The sequence below is a fragment of the Dendrobates tinctorius genome, unplaced genomic scaffold (assembly GCF_039654945.1).
Source record: "Dendrobates tinctorius isolate UK_male_01 unplaced genomic scaffold, ASM3965494v1 ptg000011l, whole genome shotgun sequence".
Classification (NCBI taxonomy): Eukaryota; Metazoa; Chordata; class Amphibia; order Anura; family Dendrobatidae; genus Dendrobates; species Dendrobates tinctorius.
In genome coordinates this window covers 60,340,460-60,361,914 of record NW_027361679.1, presented here as the reverse complement: position 1 = coordinate 60,361,914, position 21,455 = coordinate 60,340,460, and the positions used below count along the sequence as shown (strand labels likewise).

At 46.3% G+C, this 21,455-nt stretch overlaps 1 protein-coding gene across 1 annotated transcript in view; it reads right to left on the bottom strand.

Moving 5' to 3' along the window:
• The window catches only part of LIN54 (lin-54 DREAM MuvB core complex component), a 60,961-nt gene that overhangs the window by 15,287 nt on the left and 24,219 nt on the right, over positions 1–21,455 (bottom strand). The window contains exons 10-12 of the mRNA XM_073542845.1: positions 18,900–18,971; positions 18,493–18,595; positions 1,367–1,504 (exon numbers count right to left, since the gene is read on the bottom strand). Coding sequence (XP_073398946.1) covers positions 1,367–1,504; positions 18,493–18,595; positions 18,900–18,971 — 313 coding nt within the window. The remainder of the gene's footprint in view (positions 1–1,366; positions 1,505–18,492; positions 18,596–18,899; positions 18,972–21,455) is intronic.

Sequence of the window (21,455 nt, the reverse complement as noted above, 5' to 3'; positions counted from 1 at the left end):
CCTAGTAGACCAACATCACGAATAACTGACCTCAGGGAGACCAGTCAAAGAAAACACTGCGGCAGCCGGCAAAGGCGCTCTATCAGTGAAATCCTAGCCACAATCCTACTCCACACTGATGAGGGGCAACACCCCGAAACAGCTGTCTGTGGATGGATACCTGGCCTTGGTATTTCCCTTGTCATATCTGTAAACTCATAAAGAGCTGGATATTGACTTAAAGGGCCACTTAATATGGTGGTAATGGTGGTTTCCGAAAGGAGCCACTCCTTGGCTGGGTCCTTCCCTGGAGGAAGTTCTGGCTAGTCCCGTGTTTGAGACTCTTAAATGAGGCTCCACAGACTTTATTTGCATATTCATATTTCCCAGGGAGCATTGCACCTAGGATTTCACTGATAGAGCGCCTTTGCCGGCTGCTGCAGTGTTTTCTTTGACTGGTCTCCCTGAGTTCAGTGATTGTTTTGTGATGTTGAGCTGTAAGTTTTGTCATCCGGATGTGGAATAAAATTTGCTTTTATGTTTAGGATCTTTCCGCCTCAATTATTTTCTGTGGATGTATGGACACCCGTGTGGCAGGAGGGTTGGCGGAGCATCTGTTGATGGGACACCAATTGTGCTGAATTAAGGTAATGACAGGTGAGCGGACTTGGTAATGCAGAGAACCTGTCACGTCCTCTCACCGCATATTATACAGTAGATGTTTGTGGAAATAGGAGTCAATGTATACATATAAAGCGGAATACATCAACTGCCTGCAACAGAGGTAGGCAACAGGCAAAGCGCTCAATGCACACCTCTGGAGGAAGCACACATGGAGAGCCTTTCCGAATGTTTGGTATTTTTTCAACTTGAGACTAGTAATTAGATCGTGAGCACCGATGGGGACAGGGATTGATGTGAGTATTGACAACAGTACTTATAATACTGATGTGAGATCAACAGGAAATTGATCCAATAATGTTTAATGTGTTGTCTACCTTTGGGTCATTTCTTTTTTTTTTTTTTTTTAATTCATTTAGAGCAAAAAATCACTTTAACATTTGGATTCCATTAATATGTTGAACTGATTGGCTTTTAGAGGCCCTTTGTTTCCCAGCTCATTTAACTTTGATATGATCTGTGGTCAAGAATCAGCCGAGAAGTGTTACAACCTCCCAGACCGCCATAGTGGGCTGACCACCAGATTCTCAGAAATTATTCTGCAGACAGTCAATAGACAGTATAACACAGACTATAGGAGGCAAACTGAAACATTTTGCAAAACAATAATTTTTTTAACCCCAATTTCATGAAAATGTATATTGTCCCAAACGGTGAACAACCCCCTTAAGGACGATTTTTCATACTAATGAAGAATCATCTTTACCTCATAGCATTCACAATAGTTCTTCAGGCATCCGGACCGTTTGCAATTGCAGCCTTTACTGTGTCGTCGGTCAGATTCTCCTTCCTTTCCTTTGCCTATTTTTGGTTTAAAAGCTTCTGGATTTCTGTCTAAACATGCCTGAAAGCCAGCAGAAAGGAATTGAAAAACATTAAAAAACTCAACCCTTTTGACATGTTTTCAGCCCCACATAGGATCTTTAAAAAGAACCTGTTCATAAGATCAAGCCTCCTAACCATCCTTATGGACAGGTAGGTCATAGAAAGTGGACTAATGATAATTACTTACCGGTAATTTGATTTTCCTGAAACCCATGACAGCACACATGAGAGAGAGTAGGCTGTGCTTCCATTACTGGACAGGGAGTCCCGAGCATAAAATAAAAAGGCAACTCCCACTTCCTCCTTCAATGTGGCTTCCAAGGACTCAAGTAAGAGTCACCCAATTTATCATCGTTAGTCTTTATGCATTACTCAAGCCTATTCTTCATTGTGAGAAGAGAAGATTGAGAACCACCATAAACCAGAGGGAGGGAAAATTAGGGTGCAGTCATGGGTTTCAGGAAAATCAAATTACAGGTAATTTTTCCCTCTCACCCATGACAGCACACGAGAGCCGATAACCAAGGAATCCTCTCATAGATCCTGTAGGGCTCTCCCTCCCTAACACCTGAAGAAACAAGTGCTTCATGAAGGAAGACTCTGAAAGTTTTAGATAACATCCAATCAAGATAATGTCTCTATTGATTAGGAGCGCCAACAAAAAAGCACCAACAGGAGTAAAAAAGGAATTCTTTACTGTTTACAACTTTTTCCTCTTTCCTCCAGAGAGGGTCTATATTTAGAGACTTCACTTAGGCTAGTTTCACACTAGCGTTTATTCGACGCAGCGCATGGCGCCGCTAAGCCCCGCACCCTCCCTGCCCGCCCCATCCGGTCATCGCCGCCTACTATCGCACATGGACGCTTGCGATCTGCGCACCCTATCTTTAGCATAGGGTGCGCAGATCGTGCGCTAGTAGGATTTTGGCGTGCGCAGCATGTTGCATTTCGGCGCGAAGTGCGCAGCGCACGCCAAAATCCTACTAGCGCACAGCCAGCGCACGATCTGCGCACCCTATGCTAAAGATAGGATGCGCAGATCGCAAGCGTCCATGTGCGATAGTAGGCGGCGATGACCGGATGGGGCGGGCAGGGAGCCGGCAGGGGGCTTAGCGGCGCAGTGCGCTGCGTGGAATAAACGCTAGTGTGAAACTAGCCTTATATGTATGGTTGGTCATCTTCTTCCTCAGATTTGATTAGATATTCTGTACATATTAAATCACCTAACCAACAACTGAAGTGTATAGGAACTGGTACTAAAACCAAGCATGTTAATAATGAAAGTAGAAATGAAACGATTTAAAGAACATGATAAGGCTTTTAATAGGGTTTCTACCCAAATATTATTGACAATTTTCATTGAAGGCCCCTTAAGGCCAAGATCTGGCCTGTAAGAAACCCTTTTAATGTCAAGGATCACAATTATTCAACGTATATACCCAACTACATGCTATCAAGTGTTTATTTGGCATCCCAAAAGGCCAAAGGGGTTCTAGAAACCAGCAGAAAGATTTACTATGGTACTTTGTTATATCCCTTAGGATGGAACATTAAGTCCCCCCAAGAAATGTATTTAGAACAAACGATCACTTCTTGTTTGAGATTTCCATCATGGGGAATTTCTTGATACCGCCAAGTACTAAGAGCTGATAAAACTAGAACAGTTCAACCTCAAAAAAGCTATTCCATATAACGAAGCCAGGATCCACTCTTCATACAGGGATGAAGATCTTATTCTGTATAATGGCATCAATTCTGAAACTTAAATGGATGCTAAAGATACAACTCAACTGTGAAGATTGTTAGTTGAAAATAGTTCAAATACAAAATAGTTTCTTTGCTCAAAAACTACTCAAAAAAAAAAAAAAAACAAATCAAAACCATCATCTCTAATACACTTTTGTTTTCCCTTCCCTGAGGAAGTGGCTCAGTCAGAAAGAAGAAGAAAGGCCAAAACCGAAAACATAACTAAGAACCCGAAAAAAGGGTCCTATGCCCATGTGGGAAGGCCCAGTGCAAGACAAGAGGAGGACACTCAAAACTAAACAATACACTGAAAAAACGAGCAATATGACCAAAACGTAACGGATGAAGTACAAATTTATTGAATAAGCAAAAGCTATAAATCAATACATGTAGATAAAAATTGAGTCAGTTCCAGAGAAGAGATCAGGTAGAGAGCGGCATGTACATCAGTACTACATCAAAGGGATTTTTACTCAGCAGAAAGGAGCATAGTGCTTATATAAACTTATGAGTAACTAAGGGATAGTGGGGGGAGAGAGATAAAGATGCTTCATTATAAGCCCATGATTGGAATCAGATCTACTGTGTGCCTACCCCACCATGTCCAGACAGGCTCTTACCCATATTGAGATGTAAAGGATGACGCACCACCAGCCCCAATGTGCGTTTCACGTCTGCTTCCTCAGGGGGCATTGCCTTTTGCTTTTTCAATAAGTTTGTACTTTTTATTCATTACATTTTGGACATATTTCTCCGTTTTTTTCAGTGTATTGTTTAGTCAAAAAGAGATATGGACCTCTTATGGCACTGGTCAAATCTCAGATGGTCTTAAGCTCAGGTATTAGCATCCCATCCGGTTAACACGTACCTTAAATACATATCATCCTGTGCTTGAGTATCATAACAGTCTTACCTCAGTACAAAGTGATTCGTCTTAACTAGTGAAGCTGCTTCTCCTTCACCACAGGATTCTCATTGGTAAGGAGACATTTTAACTCATTCATTGATTCCTCCCCTTACAGGTTTATTGCAGAGTTGCCATCTTATCACTCCAAGAGCGCACAGACTGGGTATTTAACCAACTCACCACTAAGTTGAATCTACCAGTTTAGGACTTCAATCCCCAAATACTTATTGGGTATAATGTCTCTATCGTCCTAATTTCTAATCAGTCCATTTTCCCACTTTAACTGGTCTTAAAATATTTTTACCAGATCCCATACAACCATGTATGGAGGTGTGATGGAAATATATACATTTCATATAGATCTCACTTGCATGTACTCCCATATGTACTGATCTATATATATATATATATATATATATATATATATATATAATCACAGCTAACATCTCTAATATGTGACCTGTAATCAACTGTTCAGAATGGCCTAACAAACTCATGACCCAGACTAGTGCAAGCCAGACTAGCTCCTTGGTGCTTTCCCGGATATCGAGAAGAGGAAGTAACAACAGATGTTTCAAACTGATGTCTGTTTTTTGCTGAGTTGCAAGACAATGGATAGAGTAAATCATACGATGCTAAATCACCCTCATGTCGGACACTGCCATATATGTTCATTTACTCAAATAGCCAATAGCATTGAAACACAAGCCTTATGTTAATCGACTAACCACTCCTTTCTGTACGTAATTATAAAACCATGTGCAATAAACTTCCAGAGATCCGCTGGAATGAGTTGCTGCTAACAGGTGTTTAGCGTCTTCTTTTCCTTTGAGCACTCAATGAGACTCTGTTCTAATTAGGACAGGCCGCAGCACACACAGGGATATATCTATCCATTCAAAATTTCTATATCAGGGGGATACCAGCGAGTCCAACTTGCACCTCCATTAAGAAGGCACACTGGTATAATGCCGTGGTATAATGCCACTCGACTTGGCACAATCAAGTTCATCTTACCACTTCATATCAGGCAGGTAGATTGGTACCATGGTTGGTTTATCAGTCCTCCTACCGGCGAGTCCAAATCACACCTCCCTTAGGAGGGCAGACCAGTATAGTGCTGCCCTACTTGGCACGATCAAGTATCTTACCACTCCATACCAGGAGGATAGAGTAGGGTAATTACTGGTTTATCAGCCCCCAATACCAGCGAGTCAAGCTCATATCTCCCGTGCACAATCAAGTTTAAATGGGTAGGTCATTGAGGCTCAATACACAAGCCACGAGGCCAGTCATGAGGCTTAACACACAAGCACTATGCAAGACTAAAACAAAGCACCCAAGCAAGAAACACCAGGCTGCAAGTCACCTTCCCAGGCTGGGTTACTGAACCACAAAGCTGTATGTCACACATCAAACATAGGTAGGAACTGAATCATTACATTTCAGAGCCCATATAGCCCCCTGTACTCACTGTCCTTCTTACTAGAGGTTGCTACAGAACACACCATGGTGTTCCATGATTCACGGCTGCTCAAGGCTCCTACATCCAGAGGACAGAAAACCACGTTGAAGGAGGAAGTGGGAGTTGCCTTTTCAGTTTGTGCTCGGGGTTTTCAGTCCAGCAATAGGAGCGAATTCTACTCTATCGTGTGCGGTCATGGGTGAGGGGAAAAAAATGATACCTTGATATCTGGGATGTGATGTCTTATTTCAAATAAATCCATGTTTTTCTTAATATGCAAATGAGCTGGACATAGCTCTGCCCGAGAATCTGCCTCCAGAGCTTATTTTAAATGAAAGGGAGAGTTATCAATGTGAGACATGTAAATTAGGGAGAGCAGACTGTCAGTCATTGCATGGTTAAAACTGGTAACAGCCCCTTTCCTTTAAAATAAACTCTGAGGACAAATAATCTGGGAGATCTATGTCCAGCCCATAGATCTTAACAGCTCATATACAGTTAGGTCCATATATATTTGGACAGAGACATTTTTCTAATTTTGGTTCTAGACATTACCACAATGAATTTTAAACAAAACAATTCAGATGCAGTTGAAGCTCAGACTTTGATCTTCCATTTGAGGGTATCCACGTTAAAATTGGATGAAGGGTTTAGGCGTTTCAGCTCCTTAACATGTGCCACCCTGTTTTTAAAGGGACCAAAAGTAATTGGACAGATTAAATAATTGTAAATAAAATGTTCATTTCTAGTACTTGGTTGAAAACCCTTTGTTGGCAATGACTGCCTGAAGTCTTGAACTCATGGACATCACCAGGCGCTGTGTTTCCTCCTTTTTGATGCTCTGCCAGTCCTTCACTGCGGTGGTTTTCAGTTGCTGTTTGTTTGTGGGCCTTTCTGTCTGAAGTTTAGTCTTTAACAAGTGAAATGCATGCTCAATTGGGTTGAGATCAGGTGACTGACTTGGCCATTCAAGAATATTCCACTTCTTTGCTTTAATAAACTCATGGGTTGCTTTGGCTTTATGTTTTGGGTCATTGTCCATCTGTAGTATGAAAGGACGACCATTCAGTTTGGCTGCATTTGGCTAGATCTGAGCACACAGTATGGCTCTGAATACCTCAGAATTCATTCGGCTGCTTCTGTCCCGTGTCACATCAGCAATAAACACTAGTGACTAGTGTTGAGCATTCCGATACCGCAAGTATCGGGTATCGGCCGATATCAGCGGTATCGGAATTCCGATACTTAATTCCGATACTTTTTTCATATCGGATTCCGGGATCGGAATCGGAATAGGAAGTTCCCATCATGCTATGAGCCTGCTTGCTTTGATTAAGCCAATGGGAATCCTCCGAAGTGTGGGCACATCCTGTTAGGCATGTAGGCATGTTAACTATTGGCATGGCTGTGATTGGCTGCCGAAATGATGTCATGATGCACTATAAAAGCCACCGCAGCCGCCATTTCTGGTCACTCTGCTGTGAATTCAGTTAGGGACAGGCTGCTGTAGAAGACTGTGAGGGACAGTTAGAAATAGCGATTCTAAAAACAATATTGTGCTTTATCCAGGCTACATAAACCACCACTGTAGCTTGCTTTTCCCTAGCAGCGCTGTTTTCACAGCTGTCTGCAAGGGCTGTGTGAGTGCAGCTCACGCTGTGGAGTGGGTCCTGCAGCCACGTCAGGCTGTAGGCCACCCAGTGTGATCACTGCTGCCTCATACATCTTTTATTTTTTGAGCTGCATTTTTTAAATAATTTCAATCTAGTGTGCTTCCATCCGTATCCATATACGTTGGTTGCAAACACTAGTAGTAGACAGCGGAGCCTTTCTGCAGCCTTTCAGTGCTAGTGTCCACTTTGCTGCACTGTTCACGGCTGTCTGAGAGGTCTCTGACTGTGTGTGAGTGCAGCTCACGCTGAGTAGTGTGTCCTGCAGCTACGTCTGGCTGTAGGACGCTCAGCGTGCGTCACTGCCTCACACATATTTTTATTTGAGTGCAGCTCATTTTTTCTTCTATTAGTGTGCATCCATCCGTCTCCATCTACGGTGGTTGCAAACACTATATAGGAGTACACAGCGGAGCCTTTCTGCAGCCTGTCAGTGCCAGTGCCCACTTAGCTGCACTGTTGACGGCTGTCTGAGAGGTCTCTGACTGTGTGTGAGTGCAGCTCACGCTGAGTAGAGTGTCCTGCAGCTACGTCTGGTTGTAGGACGCTCAACGTGCGTCACTGCCTCACACATATTTGTCTCTGAGTGCAGCTCATTTTTTCTTCTCCTATTAGTGTGCATCCATCCGTATCCATCAACATTGGTTGGTTGCAAACACTATATAGGAGTAGATAGAGGAGCCTTTTTTTCTGGCTTGTGCCCTGCCGGCGCAGCCAGATTAGTATTACCCAATTTTTTTGGAGCCTCATCTTTTGCATTGTAGGTTACCTGCCTGCATTGTAATAGCTCCAAAAAGTTGGTGATACTATCAGTTTCAATTCTTTGTTCTCATACTTTGAGTTTGTTTCAAACAAAGAAACCACATAAAAAGTTCACCAAACACTACATTTTGAACTTGTGTAGGCCACATCAGCTCCTATTAAAGTCTAGTCCACACACACACACTTCATAAAATTAGTGTTTCTTGTACCTGTAACCAGCTGTTCAGGAATAAGCACACTAAGGCCCCCCTTTGTCCTTTTTTGCCTATCTTAAGCAGTCTTGCAAGATGAAGAAGGCAGGGAGTAAGGCGCGGGGGCGTGGGCGTGGGCGTGGAGTTTCAGCAGGGAGAGGACGTGGGGATTCTGCAGGGAGAGGACGTGGGGATTCTACAGGTAGAGGACGTGGGGATTCTGGGCCTGCTGCGGGCACCAGTGGATCAGCATCCCCCAGTTTTAGCAGGCAACAGTCCTTTATGCGCAGCTTTGTAGGACCTCAACGTACCCCACTGCTGCGGGAGGAACAAATTGAAGCCGTTGTCGGATGGATGGCAGCTAACGCATCGACTTCAATTACTTCCGCATCCTCTCAGGGTCAGAGCACCGAAGAGCAACCATCTGTCTCTTCACCACCTGCCAAAGTGCCCAGGCAGTCAGAGAGACATGGACAGGAGCCATCACAATCTCTACTTCTGTTCTCGGAATCTGTTGGCTTGGAAAGAGGGGGCCAGCCAAGCAGCATTCCTGAATGTGAAGAAGAGGGAGTATGCAGTGATGCGCAACTTCTTTGTCCCTCTGAATCTGAAGAGGCGAGTGGGCCAGTGCCTATGGTCAGCACACCTCAGTACGCATCAGATGATGACGAGACTCAGTTGCCACTTTCTGGTGCGTACGGTGCTGGCGAGACAACCCCGGAGAAGCAGCTGTTTGAAGAGGGGAGGGAAGATGATGAGGTCCTTGACCCATCATGGCGTGAGCAACAGGAAGGTGGTGGGAGCAGCTCGGAGGAAGAGATTCCCCTACCGGCCAAAACAGGAGGCAGAGGGAGGGGGAAGACTTGGTTGCCTGTACCCTCCACTTCGGCACCCGTTAGGAGCATTCCTCCTTCCAAAGGCAAACCGGGCGCTCACAAGAGTTGCAGTGCGTGGTCCTTTTTTGACACAGTTGCAGATGACATTTGCTTTGTCAAATGCAAGCTGTGTCATCAGAGAGTCAAAAGAGGGAGAAATGTCAGCAACCTCAATACCACAAATATGTGGAAACATGTGCGCACCAAGCACGAGTTGGAGTTGCATAGACACCCTCAAGACGTAGGCCAACGTACAGCACCACCTACCACCTCTTCAGTTCGTGTTGGGCCCTCTTCCTCCAGCTCACACACTGCTGGTTCGGCTTCCTCACAGGATCGCCAAGGAAGAACCTCTGCCACTGTTGTCCGGAGACCCTGTCAGATTCCACCCATAACAGCACGTTCCCATCCATCACAGCCATCGGTAGCACAGGCATGGGATAAAAGGCGCCCTTACTCGGCAAACCATCCCCGAGCACAGTCTCTGAATGCTGGCATTGCCAAACTTCTGGCAGTTGAAATGCTGTCATTCAGGCTGGTGGACACTGACACCTTCCGGGACTTAATGGCATTGGCAGTCCCCCAATACAACGTGCCCAGCCGCTTTTATTTCAGCAGGCGAGCCGTCCCTGCCCTGCAGAAACATGTTGAGGGCAAAATAAAACATGCGCTACTAAACGCCGTTAGTAGCAAGGTCCACCTGACCACCGATGCGTGGACCAGTAACCATGGACAGGGACGATACCTTTCCCTCACTGCCCACTGGGTCAATGTTGTGGAGCCGGGTACGGATCTGGAGAGTGGCGCTGTACGTGTTCTTCCAACGCCACGGATTGCAGGACTCCAGTCTGTACACATAGACTCCTCCTCCTACTCAAGTTCCTCAGAAACAGCAGAGCAGGAGCCTGTTACGACCGATATGAGCACAGCCGTGGCCAAACGTCAACAGGCTGTACTCAAATTAATTTCTTTGGGGAATCGAAGCCACACAGCGCAGGAGCTCTGGAATGCTATCAAGCTGGAGAGCGATGTGTGGTTTGGGCCAGCGAATCTCCAGCCGGGCTTGGTAGTGTGTGACAATGGCCGAAATCTGGTGGCAGCTCTTGGCCTAGGCAACCTCACACACATCCCATGTCTGGCACATGTTCTTAACTTGGTCGTGCAGAGCTTTCTGAGGGACTATCCGGATCTTGATGCACTGTTGCACAAGGTCCGCATAGAGTGCGCTCACTTGCGACGTTCCAGCACGGCAAGATCGCGCCTCGCTGCTCTGCAGCGACGATTTGGCCTTCCAGAACATCGCATCATATGTGACCTACCCACCCGGTGGAATTCAACGTTACATATGTTGGAGCGGTTGTGTGAGCAGCAGGCAGCAGTCATGGAGTACCAGCTGCATCAGGCGCAAACAAGTCGCACTGTGCGCCGTTCACACTTCAGCACCATTGAGTGGGCCTCTATGAAGGACATCTGCCTCGTTTTGCGTGCCTTCGATGAATCCACGCGGATGGCGAGTGCAGATGATGCACTAGTCAGCATGACTGTCCCCCTTATCTGCCTGCTTCAACAAACACTGCAAGCACTAAGGGATGAGGTTTCAGAAGAGGTGGAGGATGAGGAGTCCCAAATGCCATCTGCTTCTGGACAGTCTGCGCTACGTGTTTCCTCACAAAGGCCTAGGCAGGGGACACTTTGTGAGGAGGATGAGGAGGAGTCGATGGAGGAGGAAGACATCTCTCCAGAGGAGGGAGGTACACAAACCTCTACTCAGTATGTACAGCGAGGGTGGGGTGATGCAGAGCAGGTCGAGGTCACGCCTCAAACAGGGGACAGCGGTTCTTTGGCAGTTGGGAGTCTGCAGCACATGGTTGATTTCATGCTGCAGTGCCTGAGAAACGACCGCCGCATCGCCCACATTCTCGTCTCGGCTGATTATTGGGTGTACACCCTCCTAGATCCTCGCTACCGGGACAGCGTACAAAGGCTCATACCAACGTTGAACCGGGAGCGTAAAATGCGGGAGTACGAAGAGTCACTGGTGCAGTCCATAATGTTTTCCATTCCACCCGACAGCATTGTTGCAAGTGCTTTACAAAGCAGCTCTGTGCGTCGAGGCAGTGGAGGAAACTCTGCACAAAGAGGGAGCAGAGGCAGTGCCGCAGCACAAGGCAAGACCACTATGGCCCAAATGTGGCAAAGTTTTGTGTGTCCACCACAATTGTCTACACCATCAGCGACGCCTCGAGTCAGCAGGAGGCAACGCTTCCGTCAGATGGTGTCAGACTACATGTCTTGCCCTGTCGCTGTACTCCCAGATGGCTCTTCCCCCTTCAAGTTTTGGGTCTCTAAGCTGGATACATGGCCAGAGCTTAGCCAGTATGCATTGGAGGTGCTGGCTTGCCCTGCTGCCAGTGTATTATCGGAACGTGTCTTTAGTGCCGCAGGTGGTGTACTAACAGACCGTCGCACGCGACTATCTTCCGATAATGTTGACCGGCTGACTTTTCTGAAAATGAACAAGGCCTGGATCTCCAAAGACTTTGCCATTCCTCTTACAGACTAAATTAGTGGTTGGCAACTGTATCCAGGTCTGCTGGTGTGTTCATTTTTCTACCACCTGAACTATAATCCCTGTGCTTCAACACAGCCAGTTGTCGCTCAGATGTGTCGTCTGCACAGAGAAACACACTAGCTCCTGTGTTACTGGGGTTCAGTAATGCCAGCTGATCCCCTGCTGTGTGGACGGCAGAGTCACCAGCTCCATCAACATTCAAACCACTACTGATTTTTAACCGTGCCCAACTTAGGTCTCTGGCTCCACTGTCTCTACTATTTCCCCTGACCTCCAACCCCGCCATCTACATCTCTGAAGTGGCGTCAGCACAATCTACACTTGTTCCTGTGTTCCTGTGGCTCAGTCCCATCAGTTTATCCCCTGATGTGTGTCCGGCAAGGTCTCCTGCTCTGTCCACATTCCCATAACCAGTAGTGGGAATGAGGACAGAGCTGGCGAACTTGCCGGACAAACATCAGGGGATCAACTGATGGGACTGAGCACCAGTAACACAGGAACAAGTGTAGATTGTGCTGACGCCACTTCAGAGATGTAGCTGGCGGGGTTGGAGGCCAGGGTAAATAGTAGAGACAGTGGAGCCAGAGGCCTAAGTGGAGCATGGTTAGAATCAGTAGTAGTCCACAACCTCCATAAAAACCGCTGCCCATTGGCCTCTGCATGCGGCATGCGTAATCCTGGGCACCAACAGCGTCAGTTGGTGTTCAGAAGTGTCGTCTCCACAGAGCCAAACACATTCGTTCAAGTGTTAGTGGGGTTCAGCACTGCCAGCTGTTCCCCTGCTGTGGAGATGGCAAGTCTCCTGCTGCCTTCACCTGCCAAAATCCAGTAGGCCCCAGCCTGCTCCTCGCCTAATCCTGGGCTCCAACAGCGTCAGTTGGTGTTCAGAAGTGTCGTCTCCACAGAGCCAAACACGTTCGTTCAAGTGTTAGTGGGGTTCAGCACTGCCAGCTGTTCCCCTGCTGTGGAGATGGCAAGTCTCCTGCTGCATTCACCTGCCAAAATCCAGTAGGCCCCAGCCTGCTCCTCGCCTAATCCTGGGCTCCAACAGCGTCAGTTGGTGTTCAGAAGTGTCGTCTCCACAGAACCAAACACATTCGTTCAAGTGTTAGTGGGGTTCAGCACTGCCAGCTGTTCCCCTGCTGTGGAGATGGCAAGTCTCCTGCTGCCTTCACCTGCCAAAATCCAGTAGGCCCCAGCCTGCTCCTCGCCTAATCCTGGGCTCCAACAGCGTCAGTTGGTGTTCAGAAGTGTCGTCTCCACAGAGCCAAACACGTTCGTTCAAGTGTTAGTGGGGTTCAGCACTGCCAGCTGTTCCCCTGCTGTGGAGATGGCAAGTCTCCTGCTGCATTCACCTGCCAAAATCCAGTAGGCCCCAGCCTGCTCCTCGCCTAATCCTGGGCTCCAACAGCGTCAGTTGGTGTTCAGAAGTGTCGTCTCCACAGAACCAAACACATTCGTTCAAGTGTTAGTGGGGTTCAGCACTGCCAGCTGTTCCCCTGCTGTGGAGATGGCAAGTCTCCTGCTGCCTTCACCTGCCAAAATCCAGTAGGCCCCAGCCTGCTCCTCGCCTAATCCTGGGCTCCAACAGCGTCAGTTGGTGTTCAGAAGTGTCGTCTCCACAGAGCCAAACACATTCGTTCAAGTGTTAGTGGGGTTCAGCACTGCCAGCTGTTCCCCTGCTGTGGAGATGGCAGTCTCTCCTGCTGTCTCCGCATTACAAAGACAGTAGGCCTCTGCCTACACCCTCCTATTTCCTGGGCTTCAACACAGCCAGTTGTAGTTCGGAAGTGCCGTCCACACGGAAAGAGATACTTGCTCCCGTGTCTCAGTGGGGTTCAGTAACGTCAGCTGATCCCCTGCTGTGTGGATGGCAGTCTCTCCTGCTGTCACCTCATTCAAAATTCAGTAGGCCTCTGCCTACACCCTCCTATTTCCTGGGCTTCAACACAGCCAGTTGTAGTTCGGAAGTGCCGTCCACACGGAAAGAGATACTTGCTCCCGTGTCTCAGTGGGGTTCAGTAACGTCAGCTGATCCCCTGCTGTGTGGATGGCAGTCTCTCCTGCTGTAAACTCATTCAAAATACAGTAGGCCTCTGCCTACACCCTCCTATTTCCTGGGCTTCAACACAGCCAGTTGTAGTTCGGAAGTGCCGTCCACACGGAAAGAGACACTTGCTCCCGTGTCTCAGTGGGGTTCAGTAACGTCAGCTGATCCCCTGCTGTGTGGATGGCAGTCTCTCCTGCTGTAAACTCATTCAAAATACAGTAGGCCTCTGCCTACACCCTCCTATTTCCTGGGCTTCAACACAGCCAGTTGTAGTTCGGAAGTGCCGTCCACACGGAAAGAGATACTTGCTCCCGTGTCTCAGTGGGGTTCAGTAACGTCAGCTGATCCCCTGCTGTGTGGATGGCAGTCTCTCCTGCTGTCACCTCATTCAAAATTCAGTAGGCCTCTGCCTACACCCTCCTATTTCCTGGGCTTCAACACAGCCAGTTGTAGTTCGGAAGTGCCGTCCACACGGAAAGAGACACTTGCTCCCGTGTCTCAGTGGGGTTCAGTAACGTCAGCTGATCCCCTGCTGTGTGGATGGCAGTCTCTCCTGCTGTCACCTCATTCAAAATTCAGTAGGCCTCTGCCTACACCCTCCTATTTCCTGGGCTTCAACACAGCCAGTTGTAGTTCGGAAGTGCCGTCCACACGGAAAGAGATACTTGCTCCCGTGTCTCAGTGGGGTTCAGTAATGTCAGCTGATCCCCTGCTGTGTGGATGGCAAAGTCTCCTGCTGCCTACACAGTCGTACCACTACTGATTTTTAACCGTGCTCCAATTAGGCCTGTGGCTCCACTGTCTCTCGTATTTCCCCTGTCCTCCAACCCTGCCAGTTACAGCTCCGAAGTGTCGTCTGCACAATCCACACTTGTTCCTGTGTTACAGGTGTTCAGTCCGATCAGTTAATCCCCTGATGTGTGTCCGGCAATGTCGCCTGCTCTGTCCACATTCCCATTATCGGAATGTGGACAGAGCAGGCGACATTGCCGGACACACATCAGGGGATTAACTGACCGGACTGAACACCTGTAACACAGGAACAAGTGTGGATTGTGCAGACGCCACTTCGGAGCTGTAACTGGCGGGGTTGGAGGACAGGGGAAATACGAAAATCAGTGAATCCACAGGCCTAAGTGGAGCTTGGTTCAAATTAGTAGTCTACAACCGATCTTAAAATTTCTTCAATGCAGCCTAAGCCTGCTCCGTGCTTGTCCCTGGGCTTCAACACAGCCAGTTGTTGCTCGGAAGTGCCGTCTTCACAGAGTAAAACACTAGCTCCTGTGTTTGTGGGGTTCAGTAACGTCAGCTGTTCCCCTGCTGTTTTGATGGCAATCTGTCCTGCTGCCTCCCAATTGACAGCACATCAGGCCTCAGCCTGCTAAGTGCTTGTCCTGGGCTCCAACATCGCCAGTTGCTGCTCATAACTGACTTTGGCACGGGTACTCCCTCCTGCCCAGCTTGGTTCCAGCCCTGCCTGCTGTTTCCGGGAAGTGTCAATGTCAGTTTGCCACCCCAAGTTGCCATGTCGTGTTGCGGTTGGGTTAGCCGAGGCTAGGGTGCCAGCAGTTTAGGTGCTTCCTATGTGGACTGCGGGTTCTGGTAAGAAAGGTTTGTTCCATAGTGCCAGTAGGACAAGCACCCCCTGTAGGACTGTGTGATTCGGTAACTGCGGCCAGCTTGCGGCATGCCAACTTTGCTTTTCAGGGGTAACTTCTGATACCCCTCCGGGTTCCAGCACCGTCAGCTGGTTCTCATCAGAGCCTTTAGCCTAGGTGCCTCCATCTCGGTATCCGAGTTCCAGCAACGTCTGCTGGTCCTTGGTAGTGCTTTGTAGCACAGGTACCTCCTGCTTAGTAACCGGGTTCCAGCACCGTCAGCTGGTCCTCGGTTGTGCCATTGGCTCTTATTCCTTCTGCTGCCCCTCCGGGTGCCAGCACTGTCAGCTGGTCCTCGCTATTTCCATTTGCTCTTGCAGCTTATGCTACCCCTCCGGGTTCCAGCACCGTCAGCTGGTTCTCGTCAGAGCCTTTGGCCTAGGTGCCTCCATCTCGGTATCCGAGTTCCGGCAACGTCTGCTGGTCCTTGGTAGTGCTTTGTAGCACAGGTACCTCCTGCTTAGTAACCGGGTTCCAGCACCGTCAGCTGGTCCTCGGTTGTGCCATTGGCTCTTATTCCTTCTGCTGCCCCTCCGGGTGCCAGCACTGTCAGCTGGTCCTCGCTATTTCCATTTGCTCTTGCAGCTTATGCTACCCCTCCGGGTTCCAGCACCGTCAGCTGGTTCTCGTCAGAGCGTTTGGCCTAGGTGCCTCCATCTCGGTATCCGAGTTCCGGCAACGTCTGCTGGTCCTTGGTAGTGCTTTGTAGCACAGGTACCTCCTGCTTAGTAACCGGGTTCCAGCACCGTCAGCTGGTCCTCGGTAGTGCCATTGGCTCTTGTTCCTTCTGCTGCCCCTCCGGGTGCCAGTACCGTCAGCTGGTTCAAGAGGACAAAGAACAGGAAGACAACCACCAAGATGCAGAACAACAAGAGAGAGAAGACAAAGAAGCATAAAAAAAACAAAGCAGAAGAACATTAAGCATAAGACTAATACTCTGAGCAAATGATATTATCTTATTTATAAGCAGAAGAAGACTAAGCAGTGTATGGGGGTGAGTCCGTTCCTCCTCGTGGTGCCCCTGGAAAAGGCCTGCTTCTGCAGGCCAAACTGAACGCGGACAAATCCTGTTGTAAATCTTTTGTGACAGGCAGAACGGAAGGTGTAAACTTCTAACTTTTCTAGATAACAACTACAGGAATGCCTGACACAAACAAGAATATGATGAAGAAGAATAGGAAGAAGATGAAGAAGCTGAATATGTAGAATAATAATTGTTGAATAAGAAGAATATGAAGAATGTAAGAAAAGGAAGAAGAAGAAGAAGAAGAAGAAGAAGAAGAAGAAGAAGAAGAAGAAGAAGAAGAAGAAGAAGAAGAAGAAGAAGAAGAAGAAGAAGAAGAAGAAGAAGAAGAAGAAGAAGAAGAAGAAGAAGAATGTAAAAAAAGGAAGTAGAAGAAGAAGAAGAAGAATGTAAAAAAAGGAATAAGAAGAAGAATGTAAAAAAAGGAAGTAGAAGAAGAAGAAGAAGAATGTAAAAAAAGGAATAAGAAGAAGAATGTAAAAAAAGGAAGTAGAAGAAGAAGAAGAAGAATGTAAAAAAAGGAAGTAGAAGAAGAAGAATGTAAAAAAAGGAAGTAGAAGAAGAAGACATACATGTCTGGCAAAATATAAATGAGGCTAACATAGTCAATATCTTTGTAACTCCTAACATCTTTAAAAAAAAAAGTTTAATTCCTGCTATTCCATTTGATTGGGCTAAACCTCTATGGCTTTAATGTCTCCTCCACCTCCCACAATACATTCTACATTATTCTTAGTTGTTTTTCTTCATGTAGAATTAACCTACAAGGAAAGAAAGGTTTTTTTTTAATTCCGATATTTTGGCCCCATTGACTTGCATTGGTTCCCGGTATCGGAATCGGCGATACCGATACTTTTTTTTAAGATCGGCCGATCCATTCCGATCCGATATTTTCAAGTATCGGCTGGTATCGCTCAACTCTACTAGTGACCCAGTGCCACTGGCAGCCATGCATGCCCAAGCCATCACACTGCCTCCGCCGTGTTTTACAGATGATGTGGTATGCTTTGGATCATGAGCTGTACCACGCCTTCACCATACTTTTCTCTTTCCATCATTCTGGTAGAGGTTGATCTTGGTTTCATCTGTCCAAAGAATGGTCTTCCAGAACTGTGCTGGCTTTTTTAGATTTTTTTTTAGCAAAGTCCAGTCTAGCCTTTTGATTCTTGATGCTTATGAGTGGCTTGCACTGTGCAGTGAACCCTCTGTATTTACTTTCATGCAGTCTTCTCTTTATGGTAGATTTGGATATTGATACGCCTACCTCCTGGAGATTGTTGTTCACTTGGTTGGCTGTTGTGAAGGGGTTTCTCTTCACCATGGAGATTATTCTGCGATCATCCACCACTGTTGTCTTCCGTGGGCGCCCAGGTCTTTTTGCATTGATGAGTTCACCAGTGCTTTCTTTCTCAGGATGTACCAAACTGTAGATTTTGCCACTCCTAATGTTGTAGCAATTTCTCGGATGGGTGTTTTCTGTTTTTGCAGCTAAAGGATGGCTTGTTTCACCTGCATGGAGAAGTCCTTTGACCGCATGTTTCCTTCACAGCAAAACCTTCCAAATGCAAGCACCACACCTCAAATCAACTCCAGGCCTTTTATCTGCTTAATTGAGAATGACATAACGAAGGGATTGCCCACACCTGTCCATGAAATAGCCTTGGAGTCAATTGTCCAATTACTTTTGGTCCCATTAAAAACAGGGTGGCACATGTTAAGGAGCTGAAACTCTACTCCTAAGCCCTTCATTCAATTTTAAAGTGGATACCCTCAAATGAAAGCTGAAAGTCTGAACTTCAACTGCATCTGAATGGTTTTGTTTAAAATTCATTCTGGCAATGTCTAGAACCAAAATTAGAAAAATGTCTCTGTCCAAATATATATGGACCTAACTGTACATATTACGAACAATGTACATTTCAGAAGTAAGACATCAGATTGCAGATATCAAAGTATCATTTTATTGTTTTCTATGACCCATATGCCCATTTAGACTGTGAAGAAAGGTTGATCCTACTGACAGATGCCCTTGAAGACCTAGGAATAAACCCACTGGGATGGGATTACAGTTACTCTATTTTTCTAACCTTAATAGCTTTTTGCCTTTCATTCTCATGCTCCAGATTGTTGTAGCAGTTTGTACAATTGCAGTTGTTGCAAAATTCTCCATTGGCAAAACAATCGCAATATCTAAAAAAAGACAGAATGTAGTAAAGAACATCATTCAGAGACAGGCTCCATTATTCCAGACGCATAGTTCTTTGTAAAACATTGTGGGGTTTTAGCTAAAACATACTCTCAAACAGCAGATAGGGACGATGCGACTAGCATGCAAACGTCCAAGGGTGTCTTCTCCTTATCTATAAGATCTACAAAGAGCACAGGTACTCTAAGGCAATATCAACAAAGCCATTCATAATTACTACAAGGTGAAAGAAAATGCAGTAAAAACGCAGTTCTTGTAGGCACTACATAATTAAAGTAATCTACTTACAGTTTCAAGCATAAAGACTTTGTGCAGTTGCATGGCTTTCTAGGACGACTTGTCGATTCAGAAGGCATTATGCTACACGCAAAAAGACAAGTGATATGCATGTCATTAAAAGATGAGTGGTTTTAGAAAACTTATCAAACGACAAATTGCTCTGCAGACAATATCAATGACAATATGGACTGAAGGAGGATTGACCGTTTTCCTCAACAACCCGACTCCTAGTTGTAGAATACTACATTTTATAGGCAGCAACACATCAGAAGGAGGTATTATTATCCCAGACATTCACAGCATAACAAGAGTATAGCCCAGAAATGTCTCATTGCCACTGGGTCCACTTCCAGAACCCATCTTCAGGGGAATTAGAGTCAACTTCTCTACACTCCAGACAGGGAGTGTATGAAACTGAATGGGAGGAGACACAGATTAGATATTAGAAAAAACTTTTTGACAGTTAGAGTGATCAATGAGTGGAACAGGCTGCCACGAGAAGTGATGAGTTCTCCTTCAATGGAAGTCTTCAAACAGAGGCTGGACAGACATCTGTCTGGGATGATTTAGTGAATCCTGCTTTGAGCAGGGGGTTGGACCAGATGGCCCAGGAGGTCCCTTCCAACTCTACAATTCTATGATTCTATGAGATCCGATCCTGCAGGCAGGGCTGTGGAATCAGAGTCGTGGAGTTGTAGTCTATATAAAATGGATCCCACCGACAATATATAAGTGGGTTCAGTAGTACAATGCGGTATGTGCTGTGAATGTTCTCAAAAGAATTTGGGAAAATTATGAAATGTCCAATAAATGTCTGTTCTATTCCTGATCTAAGGATCTCGGCTATTAGCTTAGATGAATCTGTGCTGCACTTTATGGACCATGCTCATCAGTGACCCGTGCTGTGGAGTCGGGAGTCAGGGAAATTGAGGAGTCGGAGGTTTGGCTTAGGGCTCTTTCGCACTTCAGTTTTTTACAATCAGTCACAATCCGCCAAAAGTTGCTGTCCGTCACCATCCTCAAAGATTTCAAAACGGAGCTTGTAAGCCTCCTGACACTCATTTAACCCGAAATTCTTTCTCGGTGCCTGTTTTTTTTTTTCTCTCTTTCTCTCTCTCTCTTTAAATTTCCTCATTTTCAGGATCCGTCTCAAAACGGATCCTGTGCCATCTGTTCACATCAGTTAAGAACGGATCCGCTTGTCTGACTTACTGATGCAAAAAACTGAAGTGTGAAAGAGGCCTTACCCAACTACAGACGTCAAATTCAAACTATTAAAAGAACTTCAAGCATGGACAGCAACCTCAAACTATATATACAATATATTTGTTGTTAGAGTGACAAACAGTGTTCAGAGGACACCACTGTCTTGACATATGTGATCATCAAAGATGGCTACTTGGTGCAATTAGTGCTAATCATACCTGCTTCAGAGCCATGTGCCACTCTTCTCTAGAAGCTACACGTGAAGAGTCTTATGCAAAAAAAATATTTCCGATGTTATTACGAGGTACAAGTAGCGCTCAGGCCATTGTCTGTGCACCCCTGGCATAAGCAGACACTTTCTAAACGTGGTCATACCCCTCATATAATCCTCAGCCAAATGCTAGAGGATACATGATTGCTTCTGTCATGTGTGCGGGGGTTTTAATGGGGAGAAGGGTGTTCAATCTTTTAATACCCACCTGGTGGCTTGCCTAGCTCTTCTCATTAAAGAAAAAAAAAATCAAAATGCTTAACTGATCTGTGCCCCGACATTATCTTTTGTGGGAAAGTCAGACTGCCCTCGTAGCCACAAGATAGTGAGCGGGTCCAGCCAACTTTGCTCTAATGGGTATGGGCACCATAAGATAGTGTGAGGGGGTCACTGCTCCAGTAATGTGTGCGAGGAGAGACTCGTAAGGGCAGCTCTAGTTTAGTCCGCTCATACTGTTCCTTTAAAGGTCAGCTTACATTGTTATTTTTTTCTCCATAAGTATAAGTCAGAATACAGAAATCCACATCCATACTGCTATTTTGTTCTGGAACATCACGCCAGTGTTGGTCACATGGCATCTTCTACGTTTGCCATCTCATTAACCAACAGGGAACACGCTTAGCTTTTCCCCGCCACCGCTTCTATACTCTCACCATCGTTGGCAGCCTGATTTTCTATCATTTCAGGGCAAGCAAAGGCCCCCCTAATATTAGACCCAATGTCAGCTCAATCTGCTGATAACGATAGATTTGGCCAACAGTCTAATGTGTGTGGCCGCGAGAAAAGGGGCATGTCTAATTTTGGACTGCCGATCCTTTAGTTCTCGAAGGCCTCACTCACACGTCCATACTTCCAGTATGTGTGGTATCTATTTTTTGTCCACAGATATTACATGTAACCATTATAACCTATGGTGCTATGAGCAAGTGCATTTTTTCCAGTAGCCCAGATAACAAGGGCCAATGCAAGTCTATGGGTCCATTAAAAACATTACAGCACAAGGATGGAATTCGTGTTTAACACTGCAAAGTATAGATTTGTCATTTATTTCTTTATCCATACCAGAAAAACCCTGATGACACCAGTAC